The sequence below is a fragment of the Tenrec ecaudatus genome, chromosome 8 (assembly GCF_050624435.1).
Source record: "Tenrec ecaudatus isolate mTenEca1 chromosome 8, mTenEca1.hap1, whole genome shotgun sequence".
Lineage (NCBI taxonomy): Eukaryota > Metazoa > Chordata > Mammalia > Afrosoricida > Tenrecidae > Tenrec > Tenrec ecaudatus.
This window is the reverse complement of record NC_134537.1, coordinates 46159112-46176548: the sequence shown is the minus strand read 5'-3', so window position 1 is coordinate 46176548 and position 17437 is coordinate 46159112. Positions and strand designations below refer to the sequence as shown.

At 39.9% G+C, this 17437-nt stretch overlaps 1 protein-coding gene across 2 annotated transcripts in view; it reads right to left on the bottom strand.

The window, feature by feature from the left end:
- Window positions 1–17437, bottom strand: part of POLQ (DNA polymerase theta) — a 118200-nt gene that overhangs the window by 93729 nt on the left and 7034 nt on the right. For both annotated transcript variants that reach the window (XM_075556349.1, XM_075556350.1), the window contains 4 exons: window positions 17039–17169; window positions 15228–15384; window positions 13359–13467; window positions 10151–10370 (listed from right to left, as the gene is read on the bottom strand). In XM_075556349.1, coding sequence (XP_075412464.1) covers window positions 10151–10370; window positions 13359–13467; window positions 15228–15384; window positions 17039–17169 — 617 coding nt within the window. The remainder of the gene's footprint in view (window positions 1–10150; window positions 10371–13358; window positions 13468–15227; window positions 15385–17038; window positions 17170–17437) is intronic.

The following is a 17437-nucleotide window of genomic DNA, read 5'->3' as shown; positions in this document are numbered from 1 at the left end:
CTCTAGTCAGCCTGGACTAACACAGAAGGCTACTCCTGTGATACCAGGAAGAGATGAGGAGAGCCTAGATTAGGACAGCAGCAGATGTAGGGAGAAGAAAACTGGAGGTAGAAACAAATAATATTTAGATTTCTGTCTTGTGGCACTTTATAAGAATTATACACAACAATAAAAAAATAATTATATACACTACTGACAAAAGGGAGTGGATTTGAGAATTAAGACAACAAATGGATTTGACAGTTAATAAATTTAATTTAAATAAATTAAATTTTAATTTTGACATAAAGATTATTGTATATGTACAAATGTGCTTGACACAATGTATGTACGAATAGATTGTGATAAGAGCTGTATGAGCTCCCAATAAAACGAATTAAATTTAAAAAAAAAAGAATGCTGTACATGCTTTTGAAATATTTAACCTGTCAGGCAATTGGGCATATAGGGAAATCTGGAATAGTGTGGAGGTAGAATCTAAAAGGCAGGTTACTAAAACATAAAGAAAATAAAGTTGATGGTTAACCTCCTCTGTAACAGTGTGTGCAATGGACTCAGGTGAGGCCACCTCATAAGTCCCTGTCCGTTAAATTGTATCCCTTTTGAGAAATCCAGGTTATGTCCCTTTGCTTCACCAATGACTCTCAACCAGCAAATAAGCAATCGAGCTTTAAGGGCCACACATGCTCTCCTACTGAGGCCGTAGCTGAAGACCCAATACAGCAAGGGAACAGAACGGGAAGATGCCCCTCTAGCCCAGAGGGAGAAACACAACCATCCTTGATCCAGATGAGACCCCCTGCCACTGGGGGACAAGCAAAATAACCTAGAGGGTCCCACCCCCAAGATCCAGGGACACAGTGCCTGCCTAAGACTGAAGAGCTACAGAAAAATACAGAATGTTCCACTCCCCCATCCCAATCCTCAGGCACTGGTCTTGGACGCATGGTGACAACAGAGAGAAAGGACTGGGCCCCTATGAACCATACAGGGTTCTCCTTGGCTCATGTTTGGAAGTAGATTGCTAGTCCTTTCTGCCTAGTGCAGCGGTTCTCAACCTGTGGGTTGCGACCCTTTGGGGGTCAAACAACCCTTCCACAGGGGTCACCCGATTCATAATAGCAAAATGACAGTTATGAAGTAACACTTAAAATAATTTTATGGTTGGGGTCACAACATGAGGAACTGGATTAAAGGGTTACAGCATTAGGAAGATTGAGAACCACTGGCCAAATTCATCCTAGTATGGAAACTCAGCTGAAATCTGTTCAGTGTCATGGCAACAGGGGCTGAGTATGAGGTGGAAAGGTTGTGAGCTAAACCAGGAATCAAAGTAGCTGAGTGAAAGGCAAGAATTCCACCACCGACTGAGAAGTACCATAACCTCACATTGGGAAGGATGCTAAGCAATGATTGTAGGGAACCTGGGAGGCAGGGGATCAAATGTTATGTTCCTGGGTAGACACTACAAATATGTTTCTACTCAACACTCAGTGAACTATGCCACGGACCTTAGTCCATGATGACCTTGACAGCTGACCTTGTGGGCAGCCTGGCATAAACCAGAGGCTACATCAGAAGAATGAAGAGGCCCGGCAAAATGAACTGAGCCCTGCCTCGAAGTGACCTGCACCCTTGGAATAAGGACTGGAGTACTCAGATGGGAGAGGAAGCAGAGTGGCCTCCCCATACCTGTGGAGGTGGCAGCTATTGGACGTTGGGGGGAACCTCGGTGTGGTGGGCATCCAATGGAAAGGAACCCAGAATCACCATATATTCAGTACCTCGCTCGCTCGATGCCCCGCTGCAATGATATGACAGGTTTTGATCTGTTGGGCAGGGATCTGCACTTGGAAGAAATGATCCATGAAGTTTCCCCGACACCAATCCCCACAATGAAGGTAAACAGAGCTCAATTAAATGGAATATCAAACTGTGTGGGAACCAACTCATGGGTTGCAGCTCCAAGTGGAAATGTACTTCGTAGACCGACGGCGCTATTTCATTGGGAAATCTGATGATGTTATCAATATACTCACCTTAGACTCCAGGGGAATAATTAACAATGTTTTACTTTATTGTTTCTATGGGTTTTGTTCTCCTGACTTCAGCTTGTTTGGTTTGGGTTTGTTTGTTTGCTACTTGGTTAGTTGCTGTTGTTGGTCTTATGGAGTTTTGATTTTATCATAATACAACTGACAAAGTAGAGCTGAGTCATGCATATCCCAGGGACAAGCAGAAGGATTCTGGGCCCCCATTTAACTCAAACCCAGTCCAAGAAAGTTAGTTCTGATAACATAACCATGTCCAATACCTTCAGAAAATGAAGATAAAGGTGCTACAGCAAAGTGTGGCAAAGAAAGCAGATGGTGCCCGGCTATCAATCAGAATAGTGTCTGGGGTCTTAAAGGCTTGTGTCCAAACAAGCAGCCATCTAAGTGAGGAGTCAACTAAGTCCACATGGAAGAAACACACCAGCTGTGTGATCTAAAGATGACAATAACAAAATTTGAATATGATGAAGGGAAAAGTATCAGAGCTTAAATTGAGAAGTCAATTTGTAGAAAGCTATGGCCGACAGTGGGAGCCTAAAAGCCATCTGCAGAGTATCTAGTCAGATTGAGCCGCTGGCAGATCCCCTCTGGCTACAGGCAAGGGACTCTAACAGCTTTACTATCAGAGATTACTATAATTGTGATTATCCTGGATAGAACATGACACTTGGTCAGTAGACCTCCCTCTGACCCAACCTGAAATTGTTCCAGGTACAAGTATTTCTTGCTTGTTCCATTACAAAAATTTCTACTTACCTTTTAAATACTGATGGTGGTCTTTTCTTTCTTACTCATTATTTGGATTCTTATCTTTCTATTATTATTATGTTACCCTTGCCACTTTATTTTGTTTCTGTTGAATTTACCAGTTTGTGAAGAACAGAGAGAGCAGGTCCATAGAGATAAGAACTGATGCAAGGGTTTACAGGGGAGGGAGGCGTGAGGAATGGGAGACAGGGAAGGTGAGGGCGTTGGGGGAACAAACAATGTATATGGGGGTGGAGCACTAGAACTGATTGTGAACATATCACTCATCTTAAAAGCAACTTATGCAAAATGTTCTAAAACCGATTGGGGTATGATTGTACAATTCTTCTTGCTATGATTGAACTGTTTAACTGTATGATATGTGGATTATGTGCCAATAAAACTGTAAAAAAAAAGAATTCCACCACCTCGAATACTAGAAAGGTTCAGTGACAAGCAACAGCAGTCTATTGGTAAGAGACAGGAAAGGTCATCTAGGAGGCATGAAAAAAAAGATAAAAACGGAGGGTAAACCAAACACACAGAAAACCATCTCCATCATAATGCTGGAACTGAAGTGGGCAAATGACAGTCTGTGGGTCTATTTTGATTTTAAACATTTTATGGAAACATAGTCACACTGATTCATTTATGTGCTATTTACGGTGGCCTTCATGATAAAACCATGAAGTTGAGTCACTGCTACCAAACCAAACCCAACCAAACCCACTGCCTTTGAGATGATTTCAAATCCTTGAAGACCTGTAAGACAGATTAGGGGTTTTCCACAGGGTTTCCAAGGTTGTAAGTCTACGGAAGCAGAAACTAATGGGTTTGTACCACCATCCTGGTTAATACAAGTTAATAACTTAGCTGCTACTATAACACCAGGGTTTCTGTAGATTCAGCAGACACCTAAAATACTGTATAGCCCATTTAAGAAAAAAAATGACTATTCCTCTACTAGAAAAATCTAAAGCCTAAAATGCAGTAAAAATAACCATAGCAACAACAAAACTCAGGTCAACCGCTAATGAGACTGACTCAACCCTTTACAATAAAGAGCTAGAAAAAGAAAAGGCATGGATCCAGGGGCTGGAATGTGATGGCAGCCATAGGGCACCTGGGATTGACAGCTGGACAGTGTGCCCTCCAGGAAGAAAGCCCACCTCACTGGCACCATCAAGTACCAATCCTCAATAGCCACCAGAAATGACTGACCAGTGGGCTCACTGAAGCCACCAGATTGGACCAGGTGCCTTCGCATTATTAGCAACCACTTAAGAGTGTGATTCTAATAATGCCAAGACAGCTGGGCCAATTCAGGAGAGGAGACGGGTCCGTCAGGGTGCGAGGTAGTACCGACAAAGAACACAGCTTTCCCCCAGATCCTGGATGCTTCCTCTCCCCAACTACCATGATCCGAATTCTACCTTGCAGGGCTGGATAGGGCAGAGGTTGTACACTGGTGCATATGGGGGCTGGAGGCACAGGGAATCCAGGGTGGACGATACCTTCAGGACCAGGGGTGTGAGGGGCGATGCTGGGAGAGTGGAGGGCGAGTGGGTTGGAAAGGGGGAACTGATTACAAGGATCCACATGTGACCTCCTCACTGGGAGAGGGACGGCAGAGAAGGGGGGGGAGGGAGACTCCGGATAGGGCAAGATATGACAAAATAACAATCTGTGGATTATCAAGGGCTCATGAGGGAGGGGGGAGCGGGGAGGAACGGGGGATAAAAAAGAGGACCTGATGCAAAGGGCTTAAGTGGAGAGCAAATGCTTTGAGAATGATTGGGGCAGGGAATGTGCAGATGTGCTTTATACAATTGATGTATGTATATGTATGGATTGTGATAAGAGTTGTATGAGCCCCTAATAAAATGTAAAAAAAGAAAAGAGGGAAAAAAAAGAAAGAAAATGATTAGGGCAAAGAATGTACAGATGTGCTTTATACAATTGATATATGTATGAGTTGTATGAGCCCTAATAAAATGTTTAAAATAAAAAGGAGTGTGGTATTACAGCTGGATCGAGTCCCCAAGAAATGGTTTTGAAGATGAAGAAAAAATAAGGCAGGCCAAATAAAGGCTGGTACAGAGGATTCAAAAAGCTCTATAAGATAGCAGAGTCGCAGCATGTAAGACATCTAGGTTCCCGTGACAATTGGTGAAAGCTACCCACTGATCAACTCACACTTACAATGGATTATTACTAAATCAAGGATAAATAAAGAATCCATTGGGCTACGTCATTCACTACAGCCACTGTTATTACCCTAGTCAGGGGTCCTCACACTTTGTAAATAGGGGGCCAGTCACTGCCCCTCAGACCCGTTGGAGGGCCGGACTATAGTTAAAAAACAAACAAACTATGAACAAATTCCTATGCACACTGCACATATCTTATTTTGAAGTAAAAAACAAAACGGGGCAAAAACACCTGGTAGGCCGGATAAACGTCCTCGGCGGGCATCACACGGCCCGTGGGCCGTAGTTTGAGGACGCCTGCTAGTTAATGAATATTTTTTTTACAGCAGCAAAAAAAAAAAAATAGGGGGGGTGACTAAAAGGAAAGGAAGACAAAACATTTCCAGGTACAAATATAGTAACACCAAAGTACTTATTATGCAACTCAGTTTGCCGTCTATAACAAAATCCCTAGACACACAAAGCAAGGACAAAACACACTGTCAAAGTCAGTGTAAAAAACACATATGAAGAGATGGAGAATCTCAGCAGGAAAACATACAAATTAAATTAAAATGCCTTATCAGTAGCATCAACGCAGCCAAACCTCTGTGCACTTGAAGGGACATCACTAGAAATTACACAACAGAAAACAGAGTGAAGGAAAAACAATACCCAAAGCAAACAAGAGAAAAAAAACAACAGAGCCTCCTTCAAGAGCTGTGGGACACTATCAGACTCCCTGAGATGCCTATAATTGGAATTCAGTGAGAAGAAAGAACAGTACAGAAGAAATATTTGAAGAAAAAATAGCCAAGAATGTATCAGCTATAATAAAAGAAACCAAGCTATAGGTTCAAGAAGCTCAGAAAACATCAGGCAGGATGCTTTCGACCAACAAACCCACTCCCTCTCACACACATATATGGAGACATATCACGTTCAAACGGCTGGAAACCAAAGATAAAGAAAATATCTTGCAGGCAGTCAGGGAAGGAGACTCACCACCTAGAGCAGAACAAGAGTCAAGGTTAAGCAGACTTCTCACCAGCAACTATGCAAGCTGAAAGAAAACAGAGTGGCATCTTTTAAGCAGTGAAAGAAGAACAGCAACAATCTGTGAAATCAGAATTCTATGCACAGCAAAAATTAACCATGCCCCTTTTAAAACTGGGCAAAGAAACACTTTTCAGACAAACAGAACTAGAGTAATACTTATTGGCTCTATACTACCTAAAATTCTTCAGGCAGAAAGAATATTACCCCACACAGAAACCTGGCCCTCCAAAAGAAATGAAGCGAGATGGAAAGGACATAAATGAAAGTAAAGAGAAATGTCTCCTCCCCCGCCCCATATTTTTGGTAGTTTTAGACCAGAGATTGGAAAGCTGTGGTCTGCAAGCCAAATCTAATTCCTCACCTTTTGCCATATATCTTGGGATCACAACAGTTTTTACATTTTTAAATGACTGGGGTCAAAAGAATAATAACATTTTGTAGCACATGAAAACCATGTAAAATTCAAATTTCAGAGTCCATAAAGTTCTGTTAGAACACGACCACATTCTCATTCATTTGTGTGTACTTTCACGCTACAACCACAAAGTTGATGAACTGCGACACAGACTGCACAGAGCTCAAACAGCTCACTAGCTGGCCCTTTACAGAAAAATTAGGCTCCAAAAGATAACAAAATATCCACAGATCAATAACAATATCGATGTATTATATACTCATATAAAATGGAAAAGTTAAATGTATGACTGTATCCAAAAAAATCAAAAAGGAATTGGAAGTATACTGTTTTAAGATTCTTATACCACATGTGAATTGGTATATTATTTGAAAGTAGACTATTTACTGAAACATGCTCTAAATCCCAAGGCAACCTCTTAAAATTTTTAAATAAGTATAAATAATAGACCAGTAGCAGAATTCTAAGGAGTGGAATCATTAAAAAATAAAATAAATAAATTGATCTAAATTAATTGTCTTCCCAGTCATCAGAGACAGCAAAGTTCCAAAATAATCTGAAAGCAACTCCCTAAAATGATTCCCCTCTAAGTATGCAGAGTCTACCAATGCATGCCTCTAGGACAGAAAACACACTGAGACGTTAGTCCGATTCCAGATCCCAAGCTGACCCTTAGATGTTTTGAAGCAAGTTGAACGACATACATATACATCTGTGATCCTATAAGGTTTCTGTGTTTGTTTTCTCAGAAAATTAAAACAGATTCACTTTTTGTCTAGTATTTCCTTCTAATGGTTTTGAAGACCCAAACCCAAGCTCTTGCAGCAGTGAACCACAGGGAAGATACAAGCAGGTGCAGGCTCTCTGGTTTTGTCTGGTGGTGGATCAGAGAGTAGAGGTAAGTACTCTGCTCCCTCCTGTTTCCCCTTTCAGCTACTGCTGCTTCTGCAACCACTCCCAGCCTCTACCAGCAGCTCCAGCAGCAACTGTGGCAGAGGGGTGTTGAGGACAACTGGAACTGGTTCATAAGGTTTTAATATGGTGCTCACACAGCAGCCAAATCACACAGTGTCCAGTTTCACAGAATATATGCTGGATATTAAGTGATACATACCTGTATTAAACAAAAATCTACATAAAAATAGAAGATGCTTCATTCTATATCAACCATTTCTTTAACTTCAGTGCTAAAGAATCAGGTTTAGAAAAATAAAATACTTTTAACTAGAGCTTCTCAAGTTTATTTACAGGTGTGGGAAGGAACTCTATTCTTGAAGTACCTCTGGATGCTAGGCAACTTTGTTTCTTTTTTCATTTTAATAACTCATTTTAGTGGAGGCTCTTACAACTCTTATAACAATCCATACATCCATTGTGTCGAGCACATTTGTATATATGTTGCCATCATCCTTTTCAAAACATTTTCTTTCTACTTGAGCCCATGGTATCAGCTCTTCATTTTCTTCCTCCCTTCCTCTCCCTCCCACCCTCATGACCCTTTGATAAATTATAAATAATTGTTATTTTCATATCTTACACCATTCACTGTCTCCCTTCACCCATGTTTTGTTGTTCGTCACCCCGGGGTATGGGGGGTTTAATAAGCCAATCATTGTGATCAGTTCCCCCCTTCTCCCCCCACCTTTCCCCTACCCTCATGGTATCACTACAGTGTTCCTGAGGGGTTTATCTGTCCTGGATTCCGTGTGTCCAGAGTTCTTATCTGGACCACTGTACATGTTCTTGTCTAGCCAGATTTGTGAGGTTGAACTGGGGTCATGATAGTGGGGGTGGGGGGGATTGGAGCAAGCATTAAAGAACTAGAGGAATGTTATATATTTCGTCGGTGCTATACTGTACCCTGGCTGGCTAGTCCCTTCCTTGTGACCCTTCCGTGAAGGGGTGTCCAATTGTCTTCACATGGGCTTTGAGTCTCCACTGTGAACCTCCTTGTTCACATTGATATGATTGTGTGTATTGGATCTTCTGATGCCTAATACCTGATTCTGTTGACACCTCGTGATCACAACAAAGTCCTCTTCCATACAGACTTTGCTGCTTCCCTGCTAGTCATTTGTTCATCTTCAAGCTTTTAAGACCCAAGAAGCTATATCTTTTAATAGCTGGGCACCATCAGCTTTCTTCACATTTGCTTATGCACCCATTTGTCTTCAGTGATCATGTCAGGAAGATGAGCATCACAAAAGGCCAGGTTATTAGAACAAAATGTTCTTGTGTTGAGGGAGGACTTGAGTAGAGGCCCAATGTCCATCTGCTATTTTAACACTTAACATATAAATATATGTACACAGACCTATATTCCTATCATTATATATAAATATATTTACATATGTATGTGCCTGTATTTATATGTCTATAAATAGCCTTTGCCTCCTAGTTCATTCCTCTATTTCCTTTTACTGTCCTCCTGGTCGCACTAACATGTCCAATCTTCCTTTGGCTCTCAGTAATTCCTCTCGGCTACATTGCACTTGATAAACCCCCACCCAGCATTCTATGCCCTCCTGGACATCGATTTTAGATCACTTGTTCTCTTGTCCCTGGGTTTGTTGGCTCCCCCTTCCATTCCCCCACCTCCCCTTCTCCCACGTCCCCCTGGAATCATCGGTACCATTGTTTTCTCCTTGGGATTGTTTATCTGCCTATCTTTATAGATAGACTGGGGAGAAAATAGCCTACAAATAGTTCCATGTCTGTCTGTTGAGGTTTATGAATGTCTTCCAATCGAGTCCGATGAGGGGCCAAGCCCTGCTCCTGAAGTCTGCTTTTGGGATTCCTCCAGGACTTCATAGCTTTGCTCCCCTTGCTGCTCTGTTGCGTTCCCTTGGTGTTTCACCCTGGTGTGGGGGAGGTCAGAGCAGGCACAATTCCTGCACTGTGTCTCCAGTGCTGTGCCCTGTAGCGCTACGGGTCAGTGAGGGGACACCATATCTCGTGGTGCGGCTAGCCCTACGGTCTTCTCTGTGCATTGACTACTCTAAGGAGAAACATCATCCTTGGGGACTAGGCAACTTTTTAAACATACTACATGAATAAACCAATCCTGGAAGTATTATATCCTATTTAGTAATTGAAGATACGAAGTTGAGAAAAGTTTTTGTGTTTCAACTAATATTATAACCATATTATTGTAATTAATACCAGAGATAGGTCAATATGACTTCTGAAAATTATATTCTTCCCACTCTACTATATATCAATGCAGTAGGGGTTCAAGGGGACAGAGAAAGGCCCTCAATGAGATAAACTGACACACTGGCGACAGTGGGCTCAAACAGAGCAACTATTATGAGGATAACCCCAGATGAGGCATGGGTCACTCTGCTACACTAGGGGTTGCGATGACTTGAAGCCAATTCAACAGCATCTAATAACAGCAACATATATAACATTTTCTTTATTATTGCTTTACTAAATTAGTCAGGAAATGATAATTATCGAAATTGAAAGAGATATGACTCCATTTCCTCTCACTACCACGACACGTTAGCAACAAAAAACAATTAGCTTAATAGGAATATTATTATAGCTTAATATTAATAATCTTTCTAATGCACAACAGCTTTTCAGTCCTACTTCACAAATTTTTAAAAAATTAACAATTTGCTAGTACATGCATTCAGACAAAAGATATTTATTGTGGTGGTAGAAAAATGCTGATGTACCTTCACTTGTATCATGGGTTGGAATTCTCTTACAAGCTTCATTGAAGAGTCATATATGGAATTTCCAATTTTGACTGATTCCAAAAGTGGCACAGGGCGAAAGTCAGTGTGATAGAGCTCAGCATTCAACCAGGAAGCCACGAGTTCCAAGTTTGGAAGAGTAGCACTCATGCCAACAATCTGCACAGCATTGGGCTGAGGGGTGGCTAAACCTCCCTGCCTGTGAAAAGCAAATGACGAGAAGGTTAAAAGATGGGAGTATTTATTACAAATAGTGCTACCACCAATTTTCTAGGCTTTATTTACTGATGCAAACGATTGTCATTAAAGTCCTAGATAATGACTTTGCTCTTACATTAAGCTTTCTTCTACTTTGTGTGGCATTGCTATTCTTTTTCTTTTTTAATTTATTACTAATTGGGAGTTAGTACACATCTTATGTCATTCCACAGCTCAGTCACATCAAGCAGGATTGTACGAGTCCTCCCACCATCAGTTTCCACACATTCTTTTCCTTTCTGGACTCCTTGGCATCCTCTCCCTTTTACCCCCACCCACCCCCAATTCCTTTTCTAATATTTTATATGTATAATTAATCATTGATTTTTCATTGTGTCTTCTTAGTAATATACACATTTTTCTTCAGTTGCATTTTACAAATTTTGCTAGGTGTTATGGGAGAAAGAGAAGGTTTTCCAGTCTGGTAAAATGTTACAATCCCAGAAGCCCAAAATGGCACTTCTACCCTGTCCTACCGGGTTATGAGTGGGAATCAACTCAATGGCAGTGAGTTTGTGGGGCTTTTGGGTTTGAGCTAGGAGACGTTCATATTATCATTTCAATCAGGACTATTTTTTCATTTCTATTGTGATTATTTTTTTTAACTCCTAAATGTATTTCTTTATATCGTCTAGCTATGCTTTCCTTACATTTGTTTTGTTGGTTTAAGTTCATTGCTGTCACAAATATATTTTAAATCATCTCAGTCCTTCAAAATACAGTAAAACTTGCTCTCTGGTCCAGCAAATTTTTTTGTATAAGTGTTCCTGAAAAGAACACACAGTGCTTCTATTGTTTGGTACCTTAGTCTACATTCAACCATGAGGTAAAATTGCTGGCTGTTCTATCGGGAAAATATGGTCATATCTTCTGTCTCCTTCATTTGGGAAACAGATTATTATGTTCTTATTGTACTACATACTCAGAATATTAAACTCTCCCCAAACTGAAAGAGCTCCCAAATTGAAAGAACCTAATGAGTACTCAGCACATTAGATTGAAATAGACTACCACCAAGGCACATCAGTGGTAAATCTTATAATACTGAGGACAAGGAGCAACTCCTAAAAATGTTCATAGGAAATAAAAGGTTTTGTACAATGTGGGAGAAATACAGCTATTAAGAAATGGCTGGGTTTGAACATGACCCTTTGGTACCTATTGACCTGGTCCATGGAGGCTAGAGATGATCGAGAAGAGGAAGGACTGACTAGTCTGCAGTTTAAAGAGATGTGTAGCTCCTGAGCCTATGAGCACAACCTACCTCCCAGGGTCTAGGGCTGATGAGTATGTGTAAAGGGGCTAGAAGATCAGAAGTGTAGGGAGATATATGTGAACTCTCACACTTGTTACTGGTTCCCATTTGACCTAATTTGGATGGGTAAGGCTGAATTGACCACACCCAACTAAACAAAAAGAAAAATGTCTGTACTATGAGCTGGTGTACATTGCTGAAATCATGATGGATGGTCTGATCTTGACTGGACTACATTAATCAATGTAGATGGTCAAAGTTCCAACCAAAATGAAAATTCTTCATATCAAAGAGCATGCTTGTCTCCTCAAAGTACTAAGTTCAAAGAGATAGGCTACTTAGAAACTGGCTATCTAACATGCAGAGTGACAGAAGCATGAAGTAGCTGGCTTAGAAGCTTTCATGGGTATCTCTAGTCAAAAAGAGTGAGGTAAGAGAGAATCCCCAATAGACAGTTTCCTCTTGTCCTGGTGGGCCTAGAGGAGACCGTGCGGAAGATATTGATAGGCTCATATGATTCAGGTGTAAGTAATTGTTGACCAGGTGAGTTGTAATTATAAAAATTGTAATTATAGAAGATATAACTGAAAAGTGGGGTAAGGTAGTTAATTTTCATGTTTGCAAAAGACAATGGTTATAGAGGAGTCAGAAGGTGGTATCTGGTGAAGTAAAATTAATTACTAATCATTTTACTTATAACTCCCATAAAATTATTGGATGAAACCAAGCAAATAAGGTGTAGATGTCTCTTAATCAAGGACTGGTCAGTTTTGCCATGCCCCAGGGTATGAGAGAGCCATTCTCAGGACCATCAAGAGAGAAGAGTTACCAGCAGAGCACACGAGATCGCTACCTGAAGTGGTAGTAGCAGCAGAGGAGCCATGCCAAGACACAGAAAAGGAGTGAAGTCTCTGGAAATAAACATGAGGTGTGCGGCAGAGCAGCAGATGGGCTTCCTGGCTGTCAGAGGCAGAACAGAAGCCAAGGGACTGCATGACTGAAAGACTGAGGACAAATGAAAGAGCTGGCTGTTGACTGACAAGAGTGCTGCTGGAGGCCAACACTAAGATTGTATGCTTAGTGTTTTCTGATCCTGCAATTGTGAGTATATTGCCTTGCGTTCTTTATGGTCATTGCAACAGATTATTGAACCCAGAAGAGTGAGATGGGGGGATAAGGTGCTAGAATAGGATAAAACAATGATGGAGAGTAGAGGCATGTCTGACCTCTGCCTTTTGGTCATCAGTCTTAAGCTGCTATGGAGTTGGATTTTCTTCCTGTGTGTAGCCAAAGTCAGGTATGGGCCCCACGCCATTTCCTCCGTTTCTGTAAAGATTTATGCTTCAGCAACTCTATGAAGCAGTTCTACTTTGTCCGATAGGGTCATTATTGGCTCAATGGCACTGGATTTGGGGTTTGACTTAAATTATACATGCATGTTAATTACATGACAAATACAAAAACTAGATCTTTTTTAATCTATCATAAAAGTCTATACACCAAGATCAAGTTAAGTGAGCAGTCAAACATAAAGAATACTTATAAAGTAATCTCAGCCTGAAGTATTTCTTTTTGGCACGCTACCCTCCTGTATCAATCCATTTAACTGCTCATTTTAACTTACATGGCACTTTCTTAACATTGTTTGGAAATTCAGTTATTTCATGTACTCACCAAGATGCTGATTTCTGAGTAATATAGCAAATCTTGGTCAGCAGAAGTTCCAGCAGATAGCCTCGGTGTGAGTCTCCCAGCATATGTAATTCATCCACAACCACCATTCCTAAAAAAGATTTTCCAGATAATGCGTTTTACAGAATTGCAGGGTTCTGAAAAGAGTTTTAAAAAACTCAACATTATATCTATATTATACAGTAAGTATCAAACATTATAATATGTTGATGCAACTCTCTAACTACAAAACTTGCATTCCACACAATGGGCAAATCTTTTCCAAGTAGCTCCAGATGTCATAAGGGCTATTACTACAATGCATGTATTCTAGATAAAAATCAATTCAGGGTTAACCACCCAGGAAAAACTCCTTGTTATTTAATCACATCTAAATTGTAGAAATAAATATACTACAAGATATCAAAGACATTTATGTCAGTTATTCTGTGTATTGATTTTTTCTTTTGGAAAACAAAGAGGGAAGCCATTCTCATATTAGCAAGTTGCTCGGACATACAGACTCAGATCAAGAAGAAAGAAATTCTTTTTAGAGATTATCCTGTGGTTCTTTGATTATAAGAGGCTAGTGCATCCCCCTACTTCAAGAATAAATATAACATCCTTCTTCACTATGTGAAGAACTGGCCTCGTCTATGCATTCAGAACCAAAAACAAAGTCACTGAGTCAATTCCAGCTCATGGTAACTCTATCAGACAGACTAAAACTGCTCCTTTGGATGTCTAAGACTAGTAACTCTTTATGGAAGTAGGAAGCTGCAGGTTTCTCCCGAAGAGCGCAGATGGTAGTTCTGGACTACTGACCTTGTGTTTAGCAGCCCAGTGAGTAATCCAATATATCACTCAATAATTACTAAAAATTTGTACCAACTGATGGCTTCTTTAATTATATGTTTCATAACATTATTATTGCTAAGTGTACTGGTAGCTCTTCCACAGATACCCACCAGCAAAATCAAGATCTTTCAGACTATTTCCTTTTGATATATAAGATGCCTTTTCTTATCAGTAAGCTATTTACAAGTCATGATGAGTTATGTCAACATTCATTTATTTATCCTAAAACTATTTCTGCCATGTGCTAGACTGCGTGCGGGCAGCATTGGACAAAACACTTAAAATCCAATCTCAAGCCTCAGAATAGTAAAAGCCCAATGAGAGACACAGTAATAAGAGCATTCGAATGCAAACTGATGCATGTAGTTTTTCTCTAGAAAGCATTTAATAAAGAGTCTGTGTATCACTGAACTCTGATTCTCAGCTCCTTTCCAACTTTACTATGTTATTTTTAATTCAGGAGCTAAGTGAACCGCTGCTGTTGTTGATACAGCCATTTTATTTTTACTGATACCTCTACGTGGGGGGATTCCTATTTTGGTTTGAGAAAATAAAGACTGCAAACCTTCCTGGATTCCCAAGCTCAAATACAGTGTCAGTTTTTATTACTCTCCTGTTTCCCTGCAAGATGAGTAACTGATAGGTCCAGGCATAACCTGGATATCCTATCACCGGAGTATGACAATACATATACATACACAGATTGTGGAGCTCACCCACCCACTCCCTGTACGCTTCCTTTTCTTCACTGTAAACTTTAACCAGTGAAGGAACAATAAATCATTTAAGAGCTCAAGGATATCCCCTATATTTATAAAGTACAAAAATGGCAAGGTAGTACAAACAATAACAACAGGACACAAAATTTATCCTGTAATAGGATCCTAACATTACAGAAGCCAATTCTTGCCTCTATAAGTACATCACAAACAACAGAAAAATAAATAAAAACAATAGCAGCTCCACTTCATTCCATCAAATAAAAGTATTTGCTTAGTTTCTTATTTTTCTTACCTAAAAGATCCATCTTATTTTCCACTATGAGGCGATTTATCAGACCATTGGCTCTCTCAATTGTGCAGACGGCAATATCCAAGGAAGAGAAAGGACCTGTTGGAGAGTTACTGCCCATATAACCATCTACTTTTACTCCTACTTCCTGAAACAAGCTCTGCATTGAGTAAAAGAAACAACACATATAAAGATAATGTGAAACGTATGAATGCTAAACCAGAGCGCACATTAGTTCTATCCCACAACACAGACATAAGTAATGGACATTTATCAGTTTCCTGTCAATTACTCCCAGCCAAGACCTATAGGCTCTCTGACACATATTTATACTAAAAACACAAAGTTTAGAGTGAACAAAACTTGGTAGAGATCTTCTGTTAACACAAAAAACATAAACAAAACCCTCTACAATCAAATCAGTTCCATCTCATAGCCACCACCCTAGACAGATAGCAGTGGTTCTCAACCTTCTTCATGACATGACCCTTTCAGTTTCTCGTGCTGTGGTGACCCCCGACCATAACATGATTTTCATTGCTACTTCATAATTGTCATTTTGCTGCTGTTATGAATTGGGCAACCCCTGTGAAAGGGTCATTTGACCCCCAAAGGGGTCGCAGCCCACAGGTTGAGAACCACTGCTCTGAGCCTGTCAACCTTTAACAGGGATAGATCCATCTTTCTCCCTCAAACCAGCTGGTGGGTTCAAGATGCTGACCTTGAGGGTAAAAATTAACTTCAGCACTAACATTTTTTTATCTAATAAATAAGCAAGAATCTAGCTATTTCTAAATGCCAATGTAATAACTTCAAGAAATAATTTTATACTTCATGAAAATATTCTCTATCTCATTAAAGGCCATATATATTCTTCATATGTTTATCTGAAGAAAAGCTTTAAAAAGTGAAATGTGGTGAGACTAAGGTGTTAATTTTTTTAATTTACTTTTTATTAAAATGATCCTTTCACCATTTGGGTCTTTGGATCTCAGTTAACAGGGTGTTACCATGTGGTACCAGTTTTGTTTGCTAGTTAGCCTCAGAAATAGCTGTTTAAAAGTCACAAAACTTTAGAGTTTTTCCTTCAATAAAATTTTTTCTGAGTGTTTACTGAGTTACCTCACTGTGCTGTGGTTAATATTTGCGTTTTCCAAATTGAAAAACAAGCCCCAGGAAGGCGTGTGCCTATGCTAACAGCATAGCAGCACAATAGAGACCAGCACTCGGATTTCTAGGACGCTCAGTACTATGAGCTCTTCGTTCCAAAGGCTTATTTGTCCAGAACAGAAATCACAGTAGTAAACGTGTTCTCCTTAATAAGGCATTGCTGGTGAAAATGCCTTAGATACCAACAAATTTAATTTAAATGTCACTGTTATTATTCACTTTGAGAGAACATGGGAACAGAGTACAGGCCTAGAGCTTGACCTAGCCCTCCACGGAGTCTTTTCTCCATCCCTAAGTGTTCCCACGGGGCCCTCAATGGAAATGAGATGTGCTCTTCCTTCTCCAGGATTCAGTCTAGTGTACTATTCAGTCAACATTTTTATTCCTAATTTGCATGATTCTATTAATTGAAGTATTCTGTTTATTTCCTAAGAAAAAGTTTACAACTTATACCAATTTTTATCAATTACTTTTTCCTTCTATATGCAATAAAATAAATTTTCCCTCCACAAATGGTAAACCTAAAGCTATGGTAAGATACAATAATTTTTTTTACACTTGCCTTACAATTCCATTTAAATGAAGGAAGCCAAAGTTCTACTAATAGGCCTTTCGTTATTTCAAACTTAGTACAAAAACATTACCTGGAGATAGTATTTCTTCTCCTTAGCCACGGAGACAAAAGGCAGAATAAACAATGCTTTCTTCCGCATTTCCAAGACCCGTTTCAAAATAAGTAATTCAGCAACAAGAGTCTTCCCAGCACTTGTAGGTGCTAAAATGTGATTATTTCAAAAGGTTATCACGGAAAGAATACTTGGCATAGTGCATTAAAAAACCTAGCATTAATGCCCAACTAACATTTGAAACATTTGCATTACCTTCCTAAATAATCTCACACTGAAAACAGATATTCAAAGAAATTTATATGCTATATATATATACACGTACACATATATATTATGGAGTACCTAGTTTATACCTAAAGATCCTTTTCATTGGTACTAAATGGTTAAAAACCCTGCTCCACAGAGATGTGCAGA